The following is a 21314-nucleotide window of genomic DNA, read 5'->3' as shown; positions in this document are numbered from 1 at the left end:
ATATACCAGTGATGATGTATCTTGTAAATCTATTGTTTTATCCCTTTCATGTTTGATGTCTTTTTAAAGGTCTCGGTGCGAATGGTAAAATGGTCTCAGTTTCACTGCAGTCACTAGTAGTATTAGAAAGATTGAAAACTAATGAGAATTCAGTCCTCCTTTTGAGGAATTTCTTCAAAGATATCTGATCCACTCCCTCAAAACCAGGTGGTTGTGTTGCAAATATTTACAACCCTTTTGTTCTAGTTGGAGTATTTAAGCGAGGGTAATCAAACTTTCAGTGGGAGAAAATTCTGTAGTCAGAACCCCCATGTGGTGCTGGGTCAGTGTCTTTGAGACACACACACACACACTGAATGTATTGTGCCTGACATGATGACTCTTTTAAATTATTTTCATATTGCTTTGCAATTGTGTTTTATGTTTTTACGCTGATCAGTTGTGTACCATGGATTCTTGTTTACTTATTTACTTTTCCTGTCTGGCCAAAATAAATGTTAATCTTGATTTATTCTGTATCTTTCTGAAATCATTATTTTAGTAGAGTCACATGAGGAGTAAGTAGGAGTTACCGCAGATCTCTCTGCCAGGGCAGATCATACTGGGAACCCATAGCGGGAGCATTGAGCCATGCATGAGGGAAAACCTGATTTCTGACCTGCCACTGTTATTATAAGTTGCAGCTTCGTGGCTATAAATAAAGGTACACTTTTTGTTATGAGTAAACCTGTGGGACTCATTTAAAGTTAAAATAGCTCACTCTGCAAATCCTCTGTAATAGCAGAACTAACTAATTTGTGTCGTGAGAGCTAGTGGGTCGCGACACTAGCCTCTGAGCGGTTCCGGGTCCCATGGAGGAACAAATATTTGAAAATAAGTGATACTAGGACAAATCAACAATCTAAATTAAATCACAACTAATCGTAAAATCAGCTGATAAACTCTAAACGTAACACACTTTATGGAGTCACATAGAATTGGAGTCAGATAAAATTATTAATGGAGTCATATTTAAAATGAGATCTCAATAAATTAAGAGAACTTCACCAAAATGCTGAAAAGGCTTACACGCAGAATTCCTTTTGACCAAGCCGTTAGCATCCGGTTTTTGGGCTAAATGGATGGAAGTTTACAACACACACACACACACACACACACACACACACACACACACACACACACACACACACACACACACAAACACACTAATCTCACTGTCTATATGAGGATTTATCACACACACACACACACACACACACACACACACACACACACAGTTTGGTTTTCATCTTTTATGGGGACTTTCCATAGGCGTAATGGTTTTTATACCGTACATACCGTATATTCTATCCCCCTACACTGCCCCTGCCCCTAAACCTAACCCTCACAGGAGACATTCTGCAATTTTACATTTTCAAAAAACATCACTTAGTCTGATTTATAAGATGTTTTCCTCATGGGGACCTAAAAATGTCCCCACAAGGATGAGGATTTCGGATATTGCTATCTTTGTGGGGACATTTTGTCCCCATAACGTGATGATTACCAGTCCACACACACACACACACACACGTTGTTTCAGTGACAGAAGTTCAGCTGTAGTATTAATGTAATGAAGAGACTCTATAACGTCTCACTGTCACTGTTTATCATGAGCTCAAAGCATTATGGGTAGAATCTCTCATCAGTCTATCCTGATTCATCAACACAGTTTCACTGATGATCTATAACCAACAGTAAACCCAGGATAGAGCGGCTGAGTGAATGTGGTCTGGACTGTGTGTATGAGGCTCATTGTGTCTCCAGAGACGCTGTAGAAGGACAGAGTTCCTGCACTGTGATCCACATACACTCCTACTCTATTATAGCCAGAGCTGCTGATGGGCTTTACAGGGAGAGCAGTCTGTATGTTATCGTGCCAGAATGAGTAACTGTCAGGAGAGCCGAGCAAACTCCAGGACTGATCATTACCTCCAAACTGACACTCATGACCCTCTCTCTTCCTGCTGATGCTCTGATATGACACTGATATAAACACACCATATCCACTCCACTCAATCTCCCAGTAAGAGCGTCCACACACACTCTCACTACACAACACCTGAGGACAATGCTCAAATCTGTCAGGATGATCAGGATGCGGCTGAAGCTTTGGATAAGTGTTAGTAATCTCTGTGTTCCTCTCAGACAGACGGAGGCGTTTATGCACTGTATTCAGGTCTGGAGTCAGCCGAAGTGAGTCTGGTGGAGAGAAACACATCAGAATGAGAGATTATGAATCTGTTCTTTTAATGTAGCTGAACTCTTCATGTTCAAGATATCATCAGTGTCTCAGTTCAGTTTAATCATCAATCACATGATCAACTCTAAAACTCTTCTGTCATGTTTTCTTTCCTTTTCTTCTGGAAGAACATGAACACACTCATTAACACACTCATGAACAAACACACACACACACACACACACACACACACACACACACACACACACACACACACACACACACACACACACACACACACACACATGAAGAACATGAACACACTCATTAACACACTCATGAACACACACACTCATGAACACTCATGAACACACACTCATGAAGAACATGAACACACTCATGAACACACACACTCATGAACACACTCATGAAAACACTCATGAACACACATACACACGTCTATATTACCAACAGGGGACCATCACTCCACACTGACCAAGAGGGGACCTGTGTTTCTAGTCATTTTGAAGAAACAAAACTTAGATACAAAATTTTGTTTTAAGGTCTTTTTTCATAATATAACTTCAAATAAGTATTTTATTTTTTATTTTTAAAACATGCCAAGAGGGGACCTGACCGATGTCTACCTATCCAACAGGGGACCTCCATAGCCTGCAATGGAGCTGTGTGTGTGAAAGGGAAGAGAGCTGGCAGTCAAGTCTGTCTTCATTATTTAATATATATATATAATTATATAATGTTCACACAGGCATCAGGGAACACAATGAGCACACAACGGAGAAAAAGCCATGTTGTGGACATTACAGAAAAGAATTTAAGAAATTTAAAAATTCTTAAAATTAAGTCAAGTCAAGTCAAGTCAACTTTATTTATATAGCGCTTTTAACAATGTAGATTGTTTCAAAGCAGCTTTACAGTGTTAAACAGGATAATTATGCAGCATAATTTTATTCAGCTGTATAGCCATTCTGGAAAAAATTCAAGTATCATACAGTGACAGTGTGGGCTTTAGATCAATAATTTGATCAGTAATTTAGTTTAAATGGTTAATTTAGTTTATTATTTAGATGTATTTCGATGTTTAGTTGAAAAATGTAGTGTCCCCAACTGAGCACGCCAAGCCAGAGGCAACAGTGGCAAGGAAACCAAAACCCCATTAGGTGACCTAATGGAGAAAAATAAACCTTGGAGAAACCAGGCTCAGTCGGGGTGCCAGTTCTCCTCTGGCCAATTAACAAACAGCATATTATTATTATTATTCTGGCAGTTTTACAGCTCGGAGGTCATAATAGATCAGAATATTCGAGGGACCGGGGGCAACATGCTGGAGACGGGTTTATTGAGGATGATGTTGATTAAATAATTATTAAAGTGCAATATTCGAATGATCGGAGGCAACACGCTGGAGACGGGTTTATTGAGGATGACATATCGATTTCAGTATTATTTAATTGTAATATTCGAACAATCTGAGTCAACACGCCGGAGACGGGTTTATTGAGATGCCGTGTCGATGAGGCAGTTGCAGGGGGAGTCTTTAAGCAGGGGGCAGGGGGAAAATTAAGAATTATCTTTAAGAAATTAATTCTCTGTTGTGTCTTCATACGTACAGTATATGATCCGTCCACATCTCTCATTTAAGCTTATTTTCAAGAACACCAACACTGTAAAAAAAAATCAGGTCTCCAATTGAAAATGTTCTAGTGACCGATCACATCTAAATTTGTTAGTTGGCCAAATTGAATTTCTTGAATTTTAATTGAATTAAAGTGCATCGATTTACAGAAAATGTTCAATTGGAGACCTGAATTTTTTTTACAGTAAAGGTATTTCAATGTGTGACTTATTTTTAATTAAAACATAGTTTCTGCTCTCTAAAATCCCAAATAATGTCCTTTGTTTTTGAGATTTTTAGAGTGAGATTTGATTTCTTGCACCAATAATAATAAAAAAATATAGGACTGGACAAGCAGAAATTGTTCTTTAAGGTAATAATCACAGGTCATCACTTTATATAGTAAATAATGATAATGTTAAACACAATGACTCGGTCCCCTGTTAGATAGTAAATCACGACACCAGTGTGTTTGCGTTGTCATTTCTTGCCATCTCAAACACACTGTAGATATTTAGAGTTTTTATAGCAATAACTGAGTTTTAAGAGTTAAATGAAGATGAAGAACATGAACAAACTCATGAACACACACACTCATGAACATACTCATGAACACACACACACACACTCATGAACACACTCATGAACACACACACTAATAAACACACTCATGAACACACACACTCATGAACACACACACACACTCATGAACACACTCATGAACACACTCATGAAAACACTCATGAACAAACACACTCATGAACACACTCATGAACACACACACTTATGAACACACTCATGAACACACACACTCATGAACACACACTCATGAACACACACACTCATGATGAACACACTCATGAACACACACACACTCATGAACACACTCATGAACACACACACTCATGAACACACACACACACACACACACACACACACACACACACACACACACACACACACACACACACACACACACACACACACACACACACACACACACACACACTCATTAACACACTCATGAACACACTCATGAACATACACACACACACTCATGAACACACACACTCATGAGTTTCTCTGCTTGTGTTCTCAGTGACTTACATTGCAGGAAGTCGCTCCTGGTCTTGGGATCAGGGTCTGTGGAAATCAACAGACATGAAGAGTGTGAGTATCATGACTAACACATCTATCTATCTATCTATCTATCTATCTATCTATCTATCTATCTATCTATCTATCTATCTATCTATCTATCTATCTATCATTGCTAACACATGCAGAAATCCTCCAACACAGAAGATATTTAGAGAAATGTTCAATTTCAGTAAAGCCAACTCAAGTATTCTAGAGAACAATAGTTTATATAGTAATACATATATCAATAAATGTCTCAATCATATGATTACACTATATTATAATTCTACGGTTAAGTACAAAGGCTATGATGACGTAATTTGTTAAATCAAGCGCCAGCGTTAGTTCTGGCAGGCCACGTAGTCAAGCTCCGCTATCAGCTGATTGGGAAATTCTAACTCCGCCCCTCTTTCAGCTGATCTGTTTCAGCTGATCCTATGCTCTCAATTGGCTTCTCTCAAACAGGGCGCCTTACTTAAGCATAGCTTCACTTCAACCTGCCTGCTTGGACGCTTCTGCTGCACGCTGCTTTGCAACCCACCTCCTCCCCAGCTCCTCCTTAAATTGCTAACTTAATCATGTCATTCTGTTGTCACTGATGCATGCTCTGTTCTAAATGGGGGATTTGCTCTGCCCTCCGAGTTAAATGGGAGGTTGTCCCCAGAATCTGCTGCTGTTCCCTGTCTTGGCTTTTCATGGAGCTCATGAAAGGATGGGGAATTTAGAAAAGAGCCATACCGCCAAATCTAAATCTTTACAAAATATGCAATTAAAAAATTGTACTAAATGTTTGTCTATTGTGTTTTTTGACTTGGACCTGACAGAAATGCTAATTCTTACTAGAATCATCAAAATATGCTAACAACATGTTAAATAATACCAGCAACATGTTAAATAATGTCAGCAAAAATGTTAAATAATGCTAGCAACATGTTAAATAATGTCAGCAAACATGTTAAATAATGTCAGCAACATGTTAAATCCTGCCAGCAACATGTTAAATCATGATAGTAACATGTTAAATCATGATAGCAACATGTTTAATAATGTCAGCAACATGTTAATCACATTTACTTTCTTAATATTTCACTTGTGACCAATTTTGGGGAATCGAGAAGTATTCTGTGTTAAACAAGTTTTTTTTTTTTTCAGTTGAAGAATAACTTAAAGCTGCAGTAGGTAACTTAATGTATAGGTAAAAATGGTAAAAAATTATTTTTTACATATTTGTTAAACCTGTCATTATGTCCTGAAAGTAGAATATTAGACAAAAAAATCAAGCTCCTCTGGCTCCACCCAGTGGTCCAATTGCCATTTGCAGAAATGCACGCTCCCGGTAAGAAACAACCAATCAGAGCCAGGAGGGGTGTCTTAGCAGTGTCAATCAAGCTTGTGTGTGCGCTGACCACACCCCTCTCATGTACAGGCGTTCAAATTCAAGATTTCACAGCTTTGCTTATGGCGGACAAATGTAAGGATCTGTTTTGCTGCTAAGATAAAAGATCCACACCCCAACAATAGAACAATAAAAGTCACTAATCTTGAGAGAAGATCTCACAGAAACTGTGGGGCGTCACCCATTCCTCCCCCCTCCCCATTTTGCCCTCTCCTTGCCCTGTTTTCAAGTCACCAAATGCAGATATACCAGTGATGATGTATCTTGTAAATCTATTGTTTTATCCCTTTCATGTTTGATGTCTTTTTAAAGGTCTCGGTGCAAATGGTAAAATGGTCTCAGTTTCACTGCAGTCACTAGTAGTATTAGAAAGATTGAAAACTAATGAGAATTCAGTCCTCCTTTTGAGGAGTATCTTCAAAGATATCTGATCCACTCCCCCAAAACCAGGTGGGTGTGTTGCAAATATTTACAACCCTTTTGTTCTAGTTGGAGTATTTAAGGCTGGGTAACCTGGCTAACTCTCAGGGGGAATATTCTGTAGTCAGAACCCCCATGTGGTGCTGGGTCAGTGTCTTTGGGGCACTGACCCAAACTGCATGTATTGTGCCAGACATGATGACTCTCTTAAAGTATTTTCATATTGCTTTGCAATTGTGTTTTATGTTTTTACGCTGATCAGTTGTGTACCATGGTTTCTTGTTTACTTATTTACTGTTCCTGTCTGGCCAAAATAAATGTTAATCTTGATTTATCTTGTATGATTCTGAAATCATTATTCTAGTATGGGTCGATGTATACTCCTTTATTACTGCAAAATCTAGGGTTATGATAGATCACACCGATGACGCCACGACTGAAGCATGGAGCGCAGCGTGCGCGATATTCCGATTTCTGACTATCGCTGGGTTAGCAAGTTGTAGTCCGTGAATATTACTAAAATTACACTTTTTGTTGAGTGAGCATGTGCAACCACTTAAAGGTAAAATATTCACTCTGCATCCTCTGACTAATCTCAGAAGTAACCATTTTGTGCCGTGAACGCGCGGTCTAAACGCGTCTGTTTCTCTGCGATATCGGGTCTCTTGATGAACGAAATTGAAAACTAGGAAGATTCTAAGAAAATCAACGATCTAAATTAAATCACAACTAATCGTAAAATCAGCTGATAAACTCTAAACGTAACACACTTTATGGAGTCACATAGAATTGGAGTCAGATAAAATTATTAATGGAGTCAGAATTAAATTGAGATATCAATAAATTTTGGGAGAAATTCTCCAAAATGCTGAAAAGGCTTACACGCAGAATTCCTTTTGACCAAGCCATTAGCATCCGTTTTTTGGGCTAATGGATGGAAGTTTACACAAACAATCCAAACTAAAGACGGGTAAACGGAAAAACACAGATGACGATGATAAAAAAGACAAAAAGAAAGAATTAGATAGAGCCCGAAATAAAACGAGGGTAAATATCGGAGCAGCTTTTCCGAGGTGGAGGGAGCTACGTGTCCTGAAAGGATTAAAAACCGATGCAGAGTTAGCCCCATTTCTGCTTGGCAAGTAAGTCGGAGCCCATTGACTCAGTGTCAAAACTCTAGCTGCATAACATACCGATAAAATGTCACGCACTTTGCAAAGCAACTATTGAAACCTACTAATTCACTGGCTTGTCATGTTGCTGAAGTAATGTACTAGCAAACCTTATTTATTATTACATATCGATAGAATAATTACTTGCATACTGTAACGTTAGTTACCGTTATATTATCTTACTAGCTATTTATTACTTATAGAAATAGTGCAACGTCATATAGTTACATTACATGTATAGCAAAATACGCAATGTTTTGAGGAGCAAGTTTGTAGTCAAAGTATGGGCAGGCCATAGTCAATGTAAAAGTTGTGAATGTGAAAGTTTAGCTTCCATATGCATGATCTGATAACGCTCCAGACTGGACACGCGCCGAGAATGACAGCCTCGCTTACCTCAGCTCAGCTCAGCTCTTCTCTCGTGCTGAATGAGATCTGACTCCTGCTACGTCTGTGACGGACTTTCGTTCAGCTCACTCACACTTTAGTGAAAAGACATGTTCAGTTTTTAATTGTAGTGTCTGTTCTCTAATTGAAAGAAATTACTGTATTTATCAAAACGACGGCGGGGACGGTGTATGTGGGCAAGTAGCCGTGGCTTTGGGAGTGACCTCATGGGGCAGCGAAGCAAGTGCATTCTAGGAGTTGTCGTCTTTCATCCACATGAGCCAAAAATAAATGTTCTGTCTTTTCTCAGTCTAGAAGGCACCACATTAAAAAAAAAATCCACATTTCTACTACATAAATGACCCAGTTTAAAGGTGCTATAAGCGATGTCACGTTTTTTTAGGCCAAATTTTTTTTTTTTTAATGACAGACTGAAGGAGGTGCGGTCACTTTAAGACCAAATGCACAATGTTGAATCCAAAATCAGATTTCATCCGAAGACATAGCCGACTGTATTAACTATGATACTCGCTATTTTTGGCATACCTTTATGCATATTTATCCGTTAAAGCGCAAGACGTGCTCTCTGTGTTCGCGCTATTGATGAAGCGCCAAATGCTGCGCACCAGGCGCACCGCGTTCTCATGTTCAAGGCGGCGATGCAAAACAGTGAATCTAAATCACCATACAGGATAAAAGGGCACTTAAAAAATAAAACAAGTGGCATCGATGTGTTTTGCTGTAAAACTGCCCAAACGGAAACAAAAAAGCGCAAACTATATAACATCTTTCCATAAACACAGACTTTACACAGAAAGAAAAATACTTAAATGTCTATACCAGGGGTGTCCAACCCTGCTCCTGGAGAGCTACTGTCCTGCAGATTTCAGTTCCAGCCCTGCTCCAACACACTGTCTGTAATTATCTAGCACCCTGAACACCGTGATTAGCTGGTTCAGTTGTGTTTGATTCAGGTTGGAGCTAAAATTTGCTGGCTGGTAGCTCTCCAGGACCAGGGTTGGACCCCCCTGGTCTATAGCCTACACACTCTTCCATGCAGCCTAGGGTGAAGTTAACATTATATATTAACAACATTTTAAGACAAATTGTGTCATTTAAAAGAAAACTTTGAATGGCGGTGCAGGATCGTTAACAACTCTGTGCTTATGCTTAAGCCCTTAAGCCCTTATATTATTAATCATCTGTTTGGCAACTAATTAAGAAAATCTTAATTTTTACACAAAGTAACTACAGAAGCGTCAAGTTTTAAATAGGAACAATAGACCCGGAGATCGGCTGAATGGATTCGAAAACTGTTTAACTCTAGGAATGAGCCTATTTTTTTTTTTTTTTAAAGTGGTGTTCCTTTAAGTTAAATCCAAGGTTTTACAACTTTGAGTTGCATGTTGCATTCTAGCATTAAGTAGTAGTCTTATAGTTTGATAATTAAATACAATTAAATAAACAGTTATAAAGCAGGATAAAAACTTGTATGTGGTTCATTTACTTCATGTTTTTAGAGATTAAAAGCTTAAACAAGAATCTCTAGTTTTCATTCTTGCTGTTACAATTTTAATGTGGTACATTTTTACTTTTACGCAAGTATGATTCTGGCCAGATACTTTTACTTTTAATTGAGTAAAATTTTCACTCAGTACTTGTACTTTCACTTGAGTAACATTTTTGAGTACTTTTTACACCTCTGTCGCTTAGAGCACCTTTAAATACACATTCATCTTCCCAGCGCTGAAGTACACCTGTAAATTAAATCAAAAGTAAAATGTGCAGGCATTCATAACGGTGCGAAGCAGATTGAGTGTTTTCAATTAATTCCTTTGGCACCATAAGGACTAAACTCAAAGCGTTCAATCTGCTCTGCGCCAGTGGACACGCACCACCATGAATGGCTGTGCACATTTTACTTTCACTTTAGAATTAGTGCCAATTCGGGGGCGGGTTGCTTGAATGGAGGGTTCATTGTTATTCTTAATGAAAAACAACAATAACACAGTACAATGACAAACTTTACAAACGCTTTTACATTTCGCGTTGAAACCAAATCTTCCGCCGTCATCTTGTCATTCAGCTCCTCGCTCTTGTGATGAATGAAATCTGACTCCTGCTGCTGATGTGCTGAGACTCTCGTTCAATTTTTAATTGTAGTGTCTGTTCACTAACTGAACTAGATAATTCTTACTACTATAAAAAAAATCTAAATGACGGCGGGGGCTGTGTGGTGGTGGGCAAGAACACCGGTAGTAACACGTCAACACCGACTATCGCAGCAAAGTTCCTAGACTGTAGACTAGCATGACTCTCTGAACAGTGAGTTTTTCTTGCTTATGCTCTGACCGAGCCATTCATGTGGATTTAGATCTTGCTCAGGATGCGCACTGTCTGTGGAGGCCTGACTAATCACTCCAACTTTTAGCGGAGCTGACGGCTCACATCCGGAAACTCCATGACTACAATAAATATGGATAACATACATAAAGATAAAGATTAATGCAAAGGGATGTTCATATGACACTTACCTGAAGATGGTATGGGGCCGATAGTGTCACTGGCTTCACTCAGTCCCACTTTACCCACTATCCTGTAGCGGATCAAGTACTGCCTTCTGAACTCCAATCCAGTCAGAGTAAAGTCTTCATCAGGTGTGTTTATGACATGCCACTGTTCCTCTTTCACCTGCTGGCACTCCACTCTGTACTGCACAGTTTCTCCAGTCGGGGACTTCTGCAGTTTCAGGGACACACTGCGCTCCAGGACCTTCTTCACTTCTGGTGGGGGAGGCTTTGAGATGGGCTGGAACTGTGTGTCTGTCAGCTTCCCTTTTTCATACAGGCGGATGGAGGAGCCTGGACTGGATGGATCAGAGATGGCAGACATAATGAACCGGTATCTCTTTTCATCTTTATTAGCCTCTGAAAAACTTCTGAAAAGAGATAAGGTCTCTCTCATCTTTGAGATGACATCAGGATCGTTGAACCACTTTCTGACATATGCCACAGAAACCATGTTTTGTTTCCCATCTAGCTCTTTAAACTCTTCAGATTCCAGAAACTCCTTCAGGGTTGAAAGATACGGGTCTTCATACTTCAGAGATGTGAAGGTCAAGCACACCACAACATCAATATTAGGATCAAGGAGAATGGATTTGAGACGGTCTGAGTCTTCAGGTTTGATTCCCTCCAGCATTTTGGTTTGAGAACTCAAGAGGTTAAGTTCAGACTTTGCACCATCTAACCACTGGTTAAGCAGGTCAGCATTAAAAGGGGAGCTGTAGTGGATCTTCAGGACGTCTTCCAGTGACTTCTCCTTCATCTCTCCTCCTCGTATAACAGGCAAGACCCTGGCTACTGCTTTCAGGAGCACTGTTTGGTAAATGTTAAATGAGCTCTGCAATAAGCGCAGCCTCTCTTCGATGTCTGTGAAAACATTTACCAGTGGTTTTCTGGACAGGTCGTTGCATGTCCTCATTACCTCTCCCAGCCCCTCTATTATATCTTCAGTTTTGGAAACCAGATGTGTGGTGATTTCTCTCTCTAACCGAGCAGCTTTTGAATCCAGTAGAGAAAGAGGATAGAGCCAGACTCTTATTGGAACTGCATTCTCTGGATTCTTCTTCAGGTGATCGGGGAGCTTCTTGAACACCTCTAGGGCCTCTGTGTAAGTGGTGGGGTTCTGATCAAGGCGGAAGTCACCATGAAATGTGCAAGCAATGCTCTCAGCCTTTTTCTTATCACCATCTGTCATTTCTACAGCTCCTTTTCCATAAATAGTAAATTTAGGGATCTTCTTGACCATGATATTCATTTCTCCCTCAATCTCCTGCTTTTCTTCCTCTTCTGAAACTTTCCGATCAAACACCATGAAGGCCTGAGCTCCGTAGAGCACAGCCGTGACCACATGAGTTGCAGTTTTCTGCTCAAACACCTGAGGGTAGGTGATTCGGCCCAGATGGCTCATAGTGAGCTGATCGAATCTTGAGGTTTCACTGTAATACATTGTTACTCTGGATTGTTGGTTTGAGGATTTGGTGTCACGCAGAAACTTGGCAGATCCTCCCACCTCCACCAGCCCTCCTAAGAAGCTGGCCTTCAGGGACGAACTTACATTCAGGAGACTGGACTTACTAGAGAGAGAGTCAGAGCTACTGAACTTCAAATCTGTCTTGGGCTTTGAACGAGTATCCAAATCTTCTCTCAGTGACTTCTTATCCCACAGAGTAACTCCTGAAATGGGAAATGACTTTAACAGTTGCGTATGCGGACACAATGTACTGTTGAAAAAACATGATGATGTTCCATCTATAAGACTAATTTAATATTTGTGTGCTTCATCTTATGTCTCGTCATGACCACACATGTACTGTTTTGTTGATTCACATTTGGCTGAAAAGGGTGAATAAAAAGCATTTTAGTAGGTACAGTACAGCACCTGGAATGAAGAAATCCTTGCGGCAGTCATACAGCATCCCAGGATACAGAGGTCTTCCTAGAGCTGCCACTTCAATGGTCTCTGATGCCATGGCTGCAATAAATAACAGTGAACAATGGGGATATTTATACATATGAAGTTTAATAATGACTACTTTATCATTCAAAAGTTATTTTTACTTGTTACAGATTTCATTAGTTCTCACATTGTTTTAAAATCCCTTAAAATGTAATCTAAACAAATAAAGGCCTAAATCCTTCCTTTACTGAATGGAATGCATTAAATAATTTCTAACCATTGCCTGTGGTGAAATGACATATGCATCTGATTAGTTTGAAGATATAACAGAGAATGCAAAAGAAGTTCTGCACGGGATGTGAGTTCCTTATCTTGGTGCTCTTTGGATGTAAGGGATGGTTCAACTAAAAAAATAAAGACCAAGGCACTCGAATGGTGTATGAAAAGCCTTTAATTCATCATGGCTTATTCTTTTAAAAATAAGTGACAAGTACACCCACGCGTTGCAGCTTATAAGCCTTCATCAGGGTGTGAGTAACAAACACAATCTCAAGTTTATTATATAAGCAGCAATTAATTAGTCTTATTACAATCACCTGGTGCTGTGCAGGGCAACCTGAGGAGAGAAAGTTCAAGGAATACATAGAGGACATGTCTCTACAACAAATTTAAATCAAACGCTATACGATAAGAAAGAGAAAACAAATACACAATTCAGGATATTCAATGACCAGTGTTTCCCCTAACGCCCCCTCAAAATGACCCCCATCCCCCCTGAATGAATGAATGACTAAAATTATTTGTCATTACGGTCAACAATAAGAATTGCCCGATGGTCCAGTGCCAGCGTGAAAGACACTCGGGCCAATGCTGCATCTTCACAGAAGTTGATCATTTGCGCATTTTTAAGCCTGGCCAATTTAATTATTCAAGTGCACACAGACGAGAAGGTGTGTCTCTCAGTTTGCTACTCGCAAAGCTCAGCAACAACACACATAAGCACGGCCACACATCTCACAGCACGTGAATATTCACACAAAATTATATCAAAATGCCTGTCTTGTTGAGTATCATTGTAAACATAGTCGGTTACGTCTTTTAAATGAACGTAAACATGAAATTTGCCAGTCACCGCCAGCATTTATGGTCATTTTCACAAGTTTCATGGCCCACAGAATATCTTGAATTAATATCTAAACATGCAATATATCAAAAGAAAGAACAGACCCTCTGTTTTATTCTAGCTTCATGCAAGTTTCATGAAAAAGCAAAAATTTTAGCATAAAGCTGAGAAAATCACGTTTTTGTAAAAGACTAACGTTATGTCCGAGCGATGAACAAAACACAGATGTTGTAGATCGAGTCCATCAAAACCCCAAAGCTTCACAGTCCTAGAGCTCGTCCTGGGTTGACATTTCATTCAATAACATTAGGCAGTTTTGATTTATATAATGTTCAATGATGATTGCTTTATTTTACATATGCATCTGCTTATGATATCGCACGTTGCTGCTTCTTCGTCTGTGTTTTGATCAGGAGATTCTGTACTCGTCCAGGAAATGCACAATAGCTATGGGATCAGATTCCCGCCAAATTTATTGCAGTCACGCATAAAAAAATAATAAGCGTGAATCAAAATTTTAAAAACACGTGAAAATATAACGCACAAAACTGAAAATTCAATGAAAAGTTAACCAGAATCACAAACAACGCAGTCACGGAAATAAAAATAATTAGCGTAAATCAAATATTTAAACAAGTTTAAAATTATATTGATCAAAACTGAATCATGAATTCAAAATTATCCGAATCGCTCACGAATACCTTCAGCAATCAGTATTAGTATATTATGATTTGCAAGTACAAAGTCATCTAAACCCATTCCATAGCTGGCTTTAGATTAATGTCTTTCCTCCGCTGTAGCTGTCAATCATTCTCCGTTCAGCAAAACTGCGTGTCGCATTCGGTCAGTCAGCAGCTGCATGGTTAATCTCACTCCAATATGATATATTCCCTTTATAATACTTGATATGTTGATAAAATTATGTATCTTCCTGGAGTTTACCTAGCGGTTTCTGAAAGATGTTGTGCTCGCTACCCAGGTGACAACACAAGGACTATTAATTAGCATCACACGCACAATAACCGGAATTTAAAACTGTGAAGAAACAAATAATCAGGGAATGTTTTGACCGTAATACATAGTAGACTATGATTTGTGCGCTCAACGCTCATCTTCTCTTTATGCTGTGAACTTTTCAATGTACACTCGTGCTGCACTGCGCACTCTGATTCCATGTTGCTTTAAGCGCATCATTCTGCACACAGGATGCGCATATGCGCTTTGTTGCCGCTCTGTTTTGAAGCGTTTCATATATTTTCATAGTTTTGTGCACTTAAAGATTATTAACAAATATATTGTTCTCACGTATCTATCATATATTTGTTGTCCCTTTACAGAGCTGCACATTATGTTTACAATAAACTATAAATCTTGTAATTTTATATTATTTGTGTAGGCCCATATAATTATTTACATTCATATATAAATATAAATTAAAAATTAAATATAAATTGTTTTTCATAAATGTATTTAATAAGAACACAAAGTAATTTGTACCTTTTCATTAACATGTTTAGATTTGATAAAATTAGTCAAAAGATTTTTGGAGATACAATTTCAGGAGATACATTGTTGACGTTACTGTTAAAAATGCACTTCCAATAAAGTGTTGGCAAAAACGGTTGTCATGTTTATGTTGAGGCTGCAGAGGTGTTGTCGGCAACTGATGAATGTAACTAATAAAGTAACTTGTAATCTAACTTAGTTACTTTTACAATCAAGTAATCTGTAAAGTAACTTGGTTACTTTTAAAATCAAGTAATCTGTAAAGTAACTAAGTAACTTTTTCAAAGTAACTGTGGCAACAATGGTACTGATTACTTAACAAGGCACTATTTCCTAAATTTGATATTACTTACTGATTAGTTTTTTTCTATATTAGTTAGTAGTAGTAGCTGAAGTGTTAATGTAGTACTACTCATTAGTCCTGCATTACTTCCTGCATAGTTACCTATTAATGACGGACCATTATTCTAAACTGATACCCTTTTATTAATAAAACAAATGGAAGTGATTTTACAAGTCAACAGGAAGGTTACATTTGCCAGAATATATCCCAACATTGCAGAGAACCAACAGGAAGTGTGTCTGTAGCAGCATATTTGTAGTAAATGAATACAGACGTCAGCATATTCTGAACCACTAACATAAAGTAATAACCAACACCTTCCTGTTATGTGCAACGAGCAATATAATCCTACAAACAATAAAATAAACATTTTACTGTACCAAAATCAAGCTTTTATAAATAAAATACAGAATTCTGCACCAGCAGCTCTCATACAAAAGTAGTGCTTGTGGACTTCAGCATATTCTGAATCACTAGTAAAAAAAAATCATGTATAATAATATAATATGTTTTTTTCCAAGCAAGTTCATGATTATTAATTAAATTCACACTATTTGATTTCCGTACCTCAGTAACCCCTCAACCCCGTTACACCAATCATTCTCCCCCCATAAAAATAATGAATTGATCCTTACGTGACATCAACAACAGGAAGTGACATCATAGATGTCTTCTGAACAACAAGTTCAAGTAAGTTACCACCTTCTCTTAAAATTATAACTTATGTGATATTGTGGTTATTATTTCAACAGTAAACATGATTTCTTAATATCATGCGTGTCATGTGCTTTTGTGTTATTCACAACATGTAGAGCAGTCACCATTTTGAGCAAAAAATCACACTGGTTTTTAACACTGCACTGTAAAAAAAAATCCTAATTTTACGGAAAATAACTCTAAATTGTTTACAGTATTTTCCTGTAATTTTGAATTAGGTTTAAAACTATGTAAACTTGACTGTTATTTTAAGGATTACGTATATCATTAATGACAAATTACAGTAATTCTCATATTTATAAAGGAAAAATACTGTATTATTTATACAGTATTTTTCTGTTTTCATAAATGACATACAAATTCATGTAAAATTACAAAAAATATCTGTAAATTAACAACTTGACCATTATTTTATCATTAATGACAAATCACAGTCATTCTCATTTTTTATACAGGGAAATTACTGTATTATTTATATATATTATTATCTGTTTTCTTAAATTACATACAAATGTATGTAAAATTACAGAACTAATCTGTAATAAAATATTTAGCTCATTATATTAAAGGTTTATGTCCATACTAACAATTTAACATTATTCTTTGTAATTTTAAAGTAAATCTTATTAGTTTCACTGTAAAAATAAAATCGTAAAAAAATGGTAAATGACTGGCAGCTACGGCTGCCAAACAAAAACCGTAAAAATAAAGTAAAATATCTTAATTCAAATAAAGTGCCAAAACTTTACGTAAATTTACATTAAACGTTTTTTTCAGATTTTTCCTTATTTAAATTAAGATATTTTACTTTAATTTTATGTTTTTGTTTGGCAGCCGTTGCTGCCAGTCATTTGACTTTTTTAATTATTTTTTTTTTTACAGTGTAGGTGTATTTTTACATTCAAACTGTAATTCTGGATACAAATATAACAAACTATATAGAAAACTAAATATCAAACAATAATCTGTTTTTAAAGAGTACAAATCTGCACTGCTCTCCAGGTTGAAACTTTCAAGCCTCTGCCCACACCACAAAACACCACTTGACCAATTAATTAAATATAACAGCAAATAAAAATAAATATACACATTTGCTAACTGTAGTTTAAAACAAATTATTATTTGTAAGGTTATTTGCTGTCTTTACGTGTTCACTTGAGCGTGATTGGTCAATCTGAACGTCATCTAGAAATCTGGCCAATGACAGTGCGCGCCTTCTACCGATCAAATTTGAAAATGCACCCGTTGCCGTTGGAGTGGCTCTGCTCGCGGGCGCGGCAATTCTAATCTGCTACAGGACTGCTTCGTCGGTCCATTAATGGCATCACATGGATCATTTTACATCTGTTAAAATCTTATTTTGGACGAATTTTGATTGTGGGATGTCGACTGAGAACGAAAAACATGGATATCAACAGACATTTAAGTTACAGATGGTGGACAACAGACGGCAGAAGGTAAATAAATACCTTTTATATTTTTTCTACTGTCACATCTTTATATAGTGCATTGAAGTGATAATGTTATGCTAATCGCGAATAATTTACATATTCTGTTTCTTTGTTTTGTTATGTTGTAATGCTGTTAAGCTAGGACTGGGCACTATGACAATGATAGTTAACGTTACTATCCTTAGAGCATTGCACACAATTATCTCAAAATCCCTGTCAATTGAGGTATTCACTTGATTTAAATAGTCAGTTATGTTTGAAGTAACGTTAGAGTTAAACGGTTCAAGTTAACGTGGGGAAACCCGGATGCGTGTCATGGTGCTTTCGTTCTTAAAGGGGCAGCAGCTTAATAAACTGCCATCTCATAATTTGAATCAAACAACAAAAGACTAGAGAAGACCTTCTGCGTTTTTAAGAATCAAGTGATATTAATGCATAGAATATCATACAGTGAAGACTAAGCAGTATTATTCTGTAGTATTTCTTAATAAAATATCTATAAAATAATTATATTGAGATAGTTATTGTAAAATATAATTTCTCATGTATGTAGAATAATATGGTCATAATGCCCATCCCTACTGTCAGCTAGTTTTAAGATCAAGCTTGTCATAAAAGTAAAGGAGTTTTGGAAGAGTAATGAACACTGTCATGTACACTCATTCAGCAGAGAGGACAGGAAACCACCATCCTTGGACTCTGAAGAATTACAGGAAAACCAGGAGTTTGGATCTACTGTGAAGTTTTTGTATGGACCTGGTGAGTACATTTTGCAAGTCCATGTCTCTGTCAGTAAGTTGATAATTAATATTAATGTTTTATCAAACAAATTAATATTCATTTGTGTGTGTGTGTATATTTCTTCCCCCCTCATGATCCAGAAGTTTTGGGAATGAAAATCTGCCACATGATCTTCAGAGGAAGTGAGTATGCATGTCATCCAACATTAATACTGTTACGGTACGTACCTTCTTGAGTTTAAAAGCATAGCTCACTCAAAATGAAAACTCCCTCATCGTTTTCTCACCCTCATGTCTTATCAAACTTGTATGACTTTCTTCTGTGAAACTAAATATTTTGAATAATGTTGGTAACCAAGCTACATTGGACCAAATTTTATGGACAATAATTACCAATAACCATCTCAAAGCTGAGCTTACTCTGTGTTCATATAGCCAGAATGTCTCAATGTCAAATGTTGTTTAAAGGAAAGGTACAAAAACAAAATCCTCCCTTTTTAAGGACTTTTCAGTGAATCAATGTATTTTTCTTTCTTTCTTTTACAGATCCAGCTGATTATTGGAGATTTGGAAGAGGATTGCTCATTATCTGCTGTGTCTGTCCCTTCTGGTGCAGAATCATGGACCTGTTGTATGTTTGGATTTATATTTCTTATTACACTATATAGCTTGGATTCTGAATTAAAAGGCAAATGTTTGTCCATATATATTATCAGAGCTATATGGAGCCCTCGGGGGTCAGTTGAATATAGAGGAAAACAATATAAAACTTATTTGGAAAATACAAAGTAAATACAAAACAGTAAATGGCACAATTTGTTATTTTGTTATAAGGTGAAATCATGACCTCATCATGATATTAGTAACCCTAACTTACAAGATAAATGCGATTTTTAGTTTTTCAATTCCTCCTGGGGGCTCTGAAGAATTTGTTTACATAAATTTACATCTGAATAATACAAGTTTTAGAATCAATAGTGAATCCGTGACAATCTTGTAAATGTATCAGTTTAGTATTTTTTTTTTCAGTTTGAAATTTTATTCAACTTTAAAAATTTGATGAAACTGTTCCACTGTTACCTGTATTTGAAATGTATTATGTATTGTATTGTTTACAGACTGTATTTTGTCTTCCAAAATAAAACTGTAAATTCAACACTTTATTGAATGTTTTTTTATTGTAATAATCTGTTAAATAACAGTGTTTTTCTGCAGAATTTTTAGTACCATCACTTTATTGAAGCTGTTTGATCATAATAATCTAGGAAAAATCAGTCAAATAACAGTTTACACTGTTAAAAAATGGTAAATGACTGGCAGCAACGGCTGCCAAACAAAAAACTTAAAATTAAAGTAAAATATCTTAATTTAAACAAGGAAAAATCAGTAAAATAACAGTTTAACACTGTATAAAAAATGGTAAATGACTGGCAGCTACGGCTGCCAAACAAAAAACTTAAAATTAAAGTAAAATATCTTAATTTAGACAAGGAAAAAATCTGTAAAATAACAGTGTTTTTCACTAAAACTTTTAATGTAAATTTCTGTAAAATTATTGTTTTTGCACTTTATTTGAATTAAGATATTTTACCTTAATTTTATGGTTTTTGTTTGGCAGCCGTAGCTGCCAGTAATTTACCTTCTTTTTACGATTTTTTTTTTTACAGTGTGGTTATCCAGTAATTAGTAAATTGCTCTGAAAGAATGTTTGCATTAATACCGCTGAATCTTATGATTTGTTTCAGTCTTTTTGAGTGGAACTTCCCCAAACCGGGAGAGCCTCCCATAATCTAACACACAGTCTGGCTCAATCGATATAATCTCATCTAATGCAGACACACACACACATCACAACATCATGTTTGAGTTATTATGAGGAGGACATCACTGAACTTACCAATAATTATGATCTGATGATGTTCACGGGTCTGAAAACGGCTCGTCTTGTCAGAAGATGAAGGAACACTTTCACTTTTGATTTCTTCTTCCTCTTCTTCTCTTGTGAAAACAGCTTTTGGCCACCACTGGACGAGAAGCAGAAATGAGAGTTTATATAATCACAGTTCAGACGTTATAACTCATCTCATAAATCATATTTCTGAGAACCAAAGGTCCGAATTATGAGATAAAAGTCACAGTTACATATTTTTACAAGCTTTGAGACACGTATCTGTGGTTAAACAGTGATGATTCTTTCTTAAGATATTATTAATGTTTGCTGACTGTGTTTAAGAAGACACGCTGCTGATGGTATTACCACACGCTAATGTTTGACTCGTCTGTATTGTTTAATGCTGTTATGACAGCTGCACTAATACATCTACAGCATGTATATTGATTTGGTTTCATAAAGCAAGCTTTAAATAGTTCAAACTTATGCTAGGAAACTCACCTGGTCCAGGGCAGGCTAACCGAGTTGACCCAGATCCTCTAACACTGACCGACAGGAACACAGTGATGTTACCACGGACTCTCTTCCATACCATTATTTGACTTTATTAACCACTATCAGTCCAAGAATACATATACAGTATACAGAAAATCAGCATAAACGATACAAGATCCATGAACCTACATCAATTATATTGTATAACATCAATG

The 21314-nt window shown here is 37.0% G+C and overlaps 1 protein-coding gene across 1 annotated transcript; it reads right to left on the bottom strand.

The window, feature by feature from the left end:
- Nucleotides 1–925: 925 nt before the first annotated feature.
- On the bottom strand, nt 926–20677 carry LOC307126931 (stonustoxin subunit beta-like). The gene is made up of 5 exons (XM_079817810.1): nt 20611–20677; nt 12816–12908; nt 10907–12610; nt 4965–5000; nt 926–2241 (listed from the first exon to the last, which is right to left on the bottom strand). The coding sequence occupies exons 2-5, from the start codon at nt 12904–12906 to the stop codon at nt 1703–1705; spliced, it is 2370 nt and encodes a 789-aa protein (XP_079673936.1). The 5' UTR covers nt 12907–12908; nt 20611–20677; the 3' UTR covers nt 926–1702.
- Between the last annotated feature and the right edge of the window lie 637 nt (nt 20678–21314).

This window comes from Gobio gobio (genome assembly GCF_949357685.1).
Source record: "Gobio gobio genome assembly, chromosome: 5".
Taxonomy (NCBI): Eukaryota; Metazoa; Chordata; class Actinopteri; order Cypriniformes; family Gobionidae; genus Gobio; species Gobio gobio.
The sequence above is the reverse complement of the archived record's forward strand: the minus strand, read 5'-3'. Positions and strand labels throughout refer to the sequence as shown.

Bases quoted from the DNA above. Each gene is read 5' to 3' on its own strand.
- LOC307126931 (XM_079817810.1), bottom strand. From the start codon at position 12,906: ATGGCATCAGAGACCATTGAAGTGGCAGCTCTAGGAAGACCTCTGTAT. The intron at 12,611-12,815 runs GTGCTGTACTGT...TTCCCATTTCAG, and splicing joins CAAGGATTTCTTCATTCCAG to GAGTTACTCTGTGGGATAAG. The intron at 2,242-4,964 runs GTAAGTCACTGA...TCTCTCCACCAG, and splicing joins CAGGAGCGACTTCCTGCAAT to ACTCACTTCGGCTGACTCCA.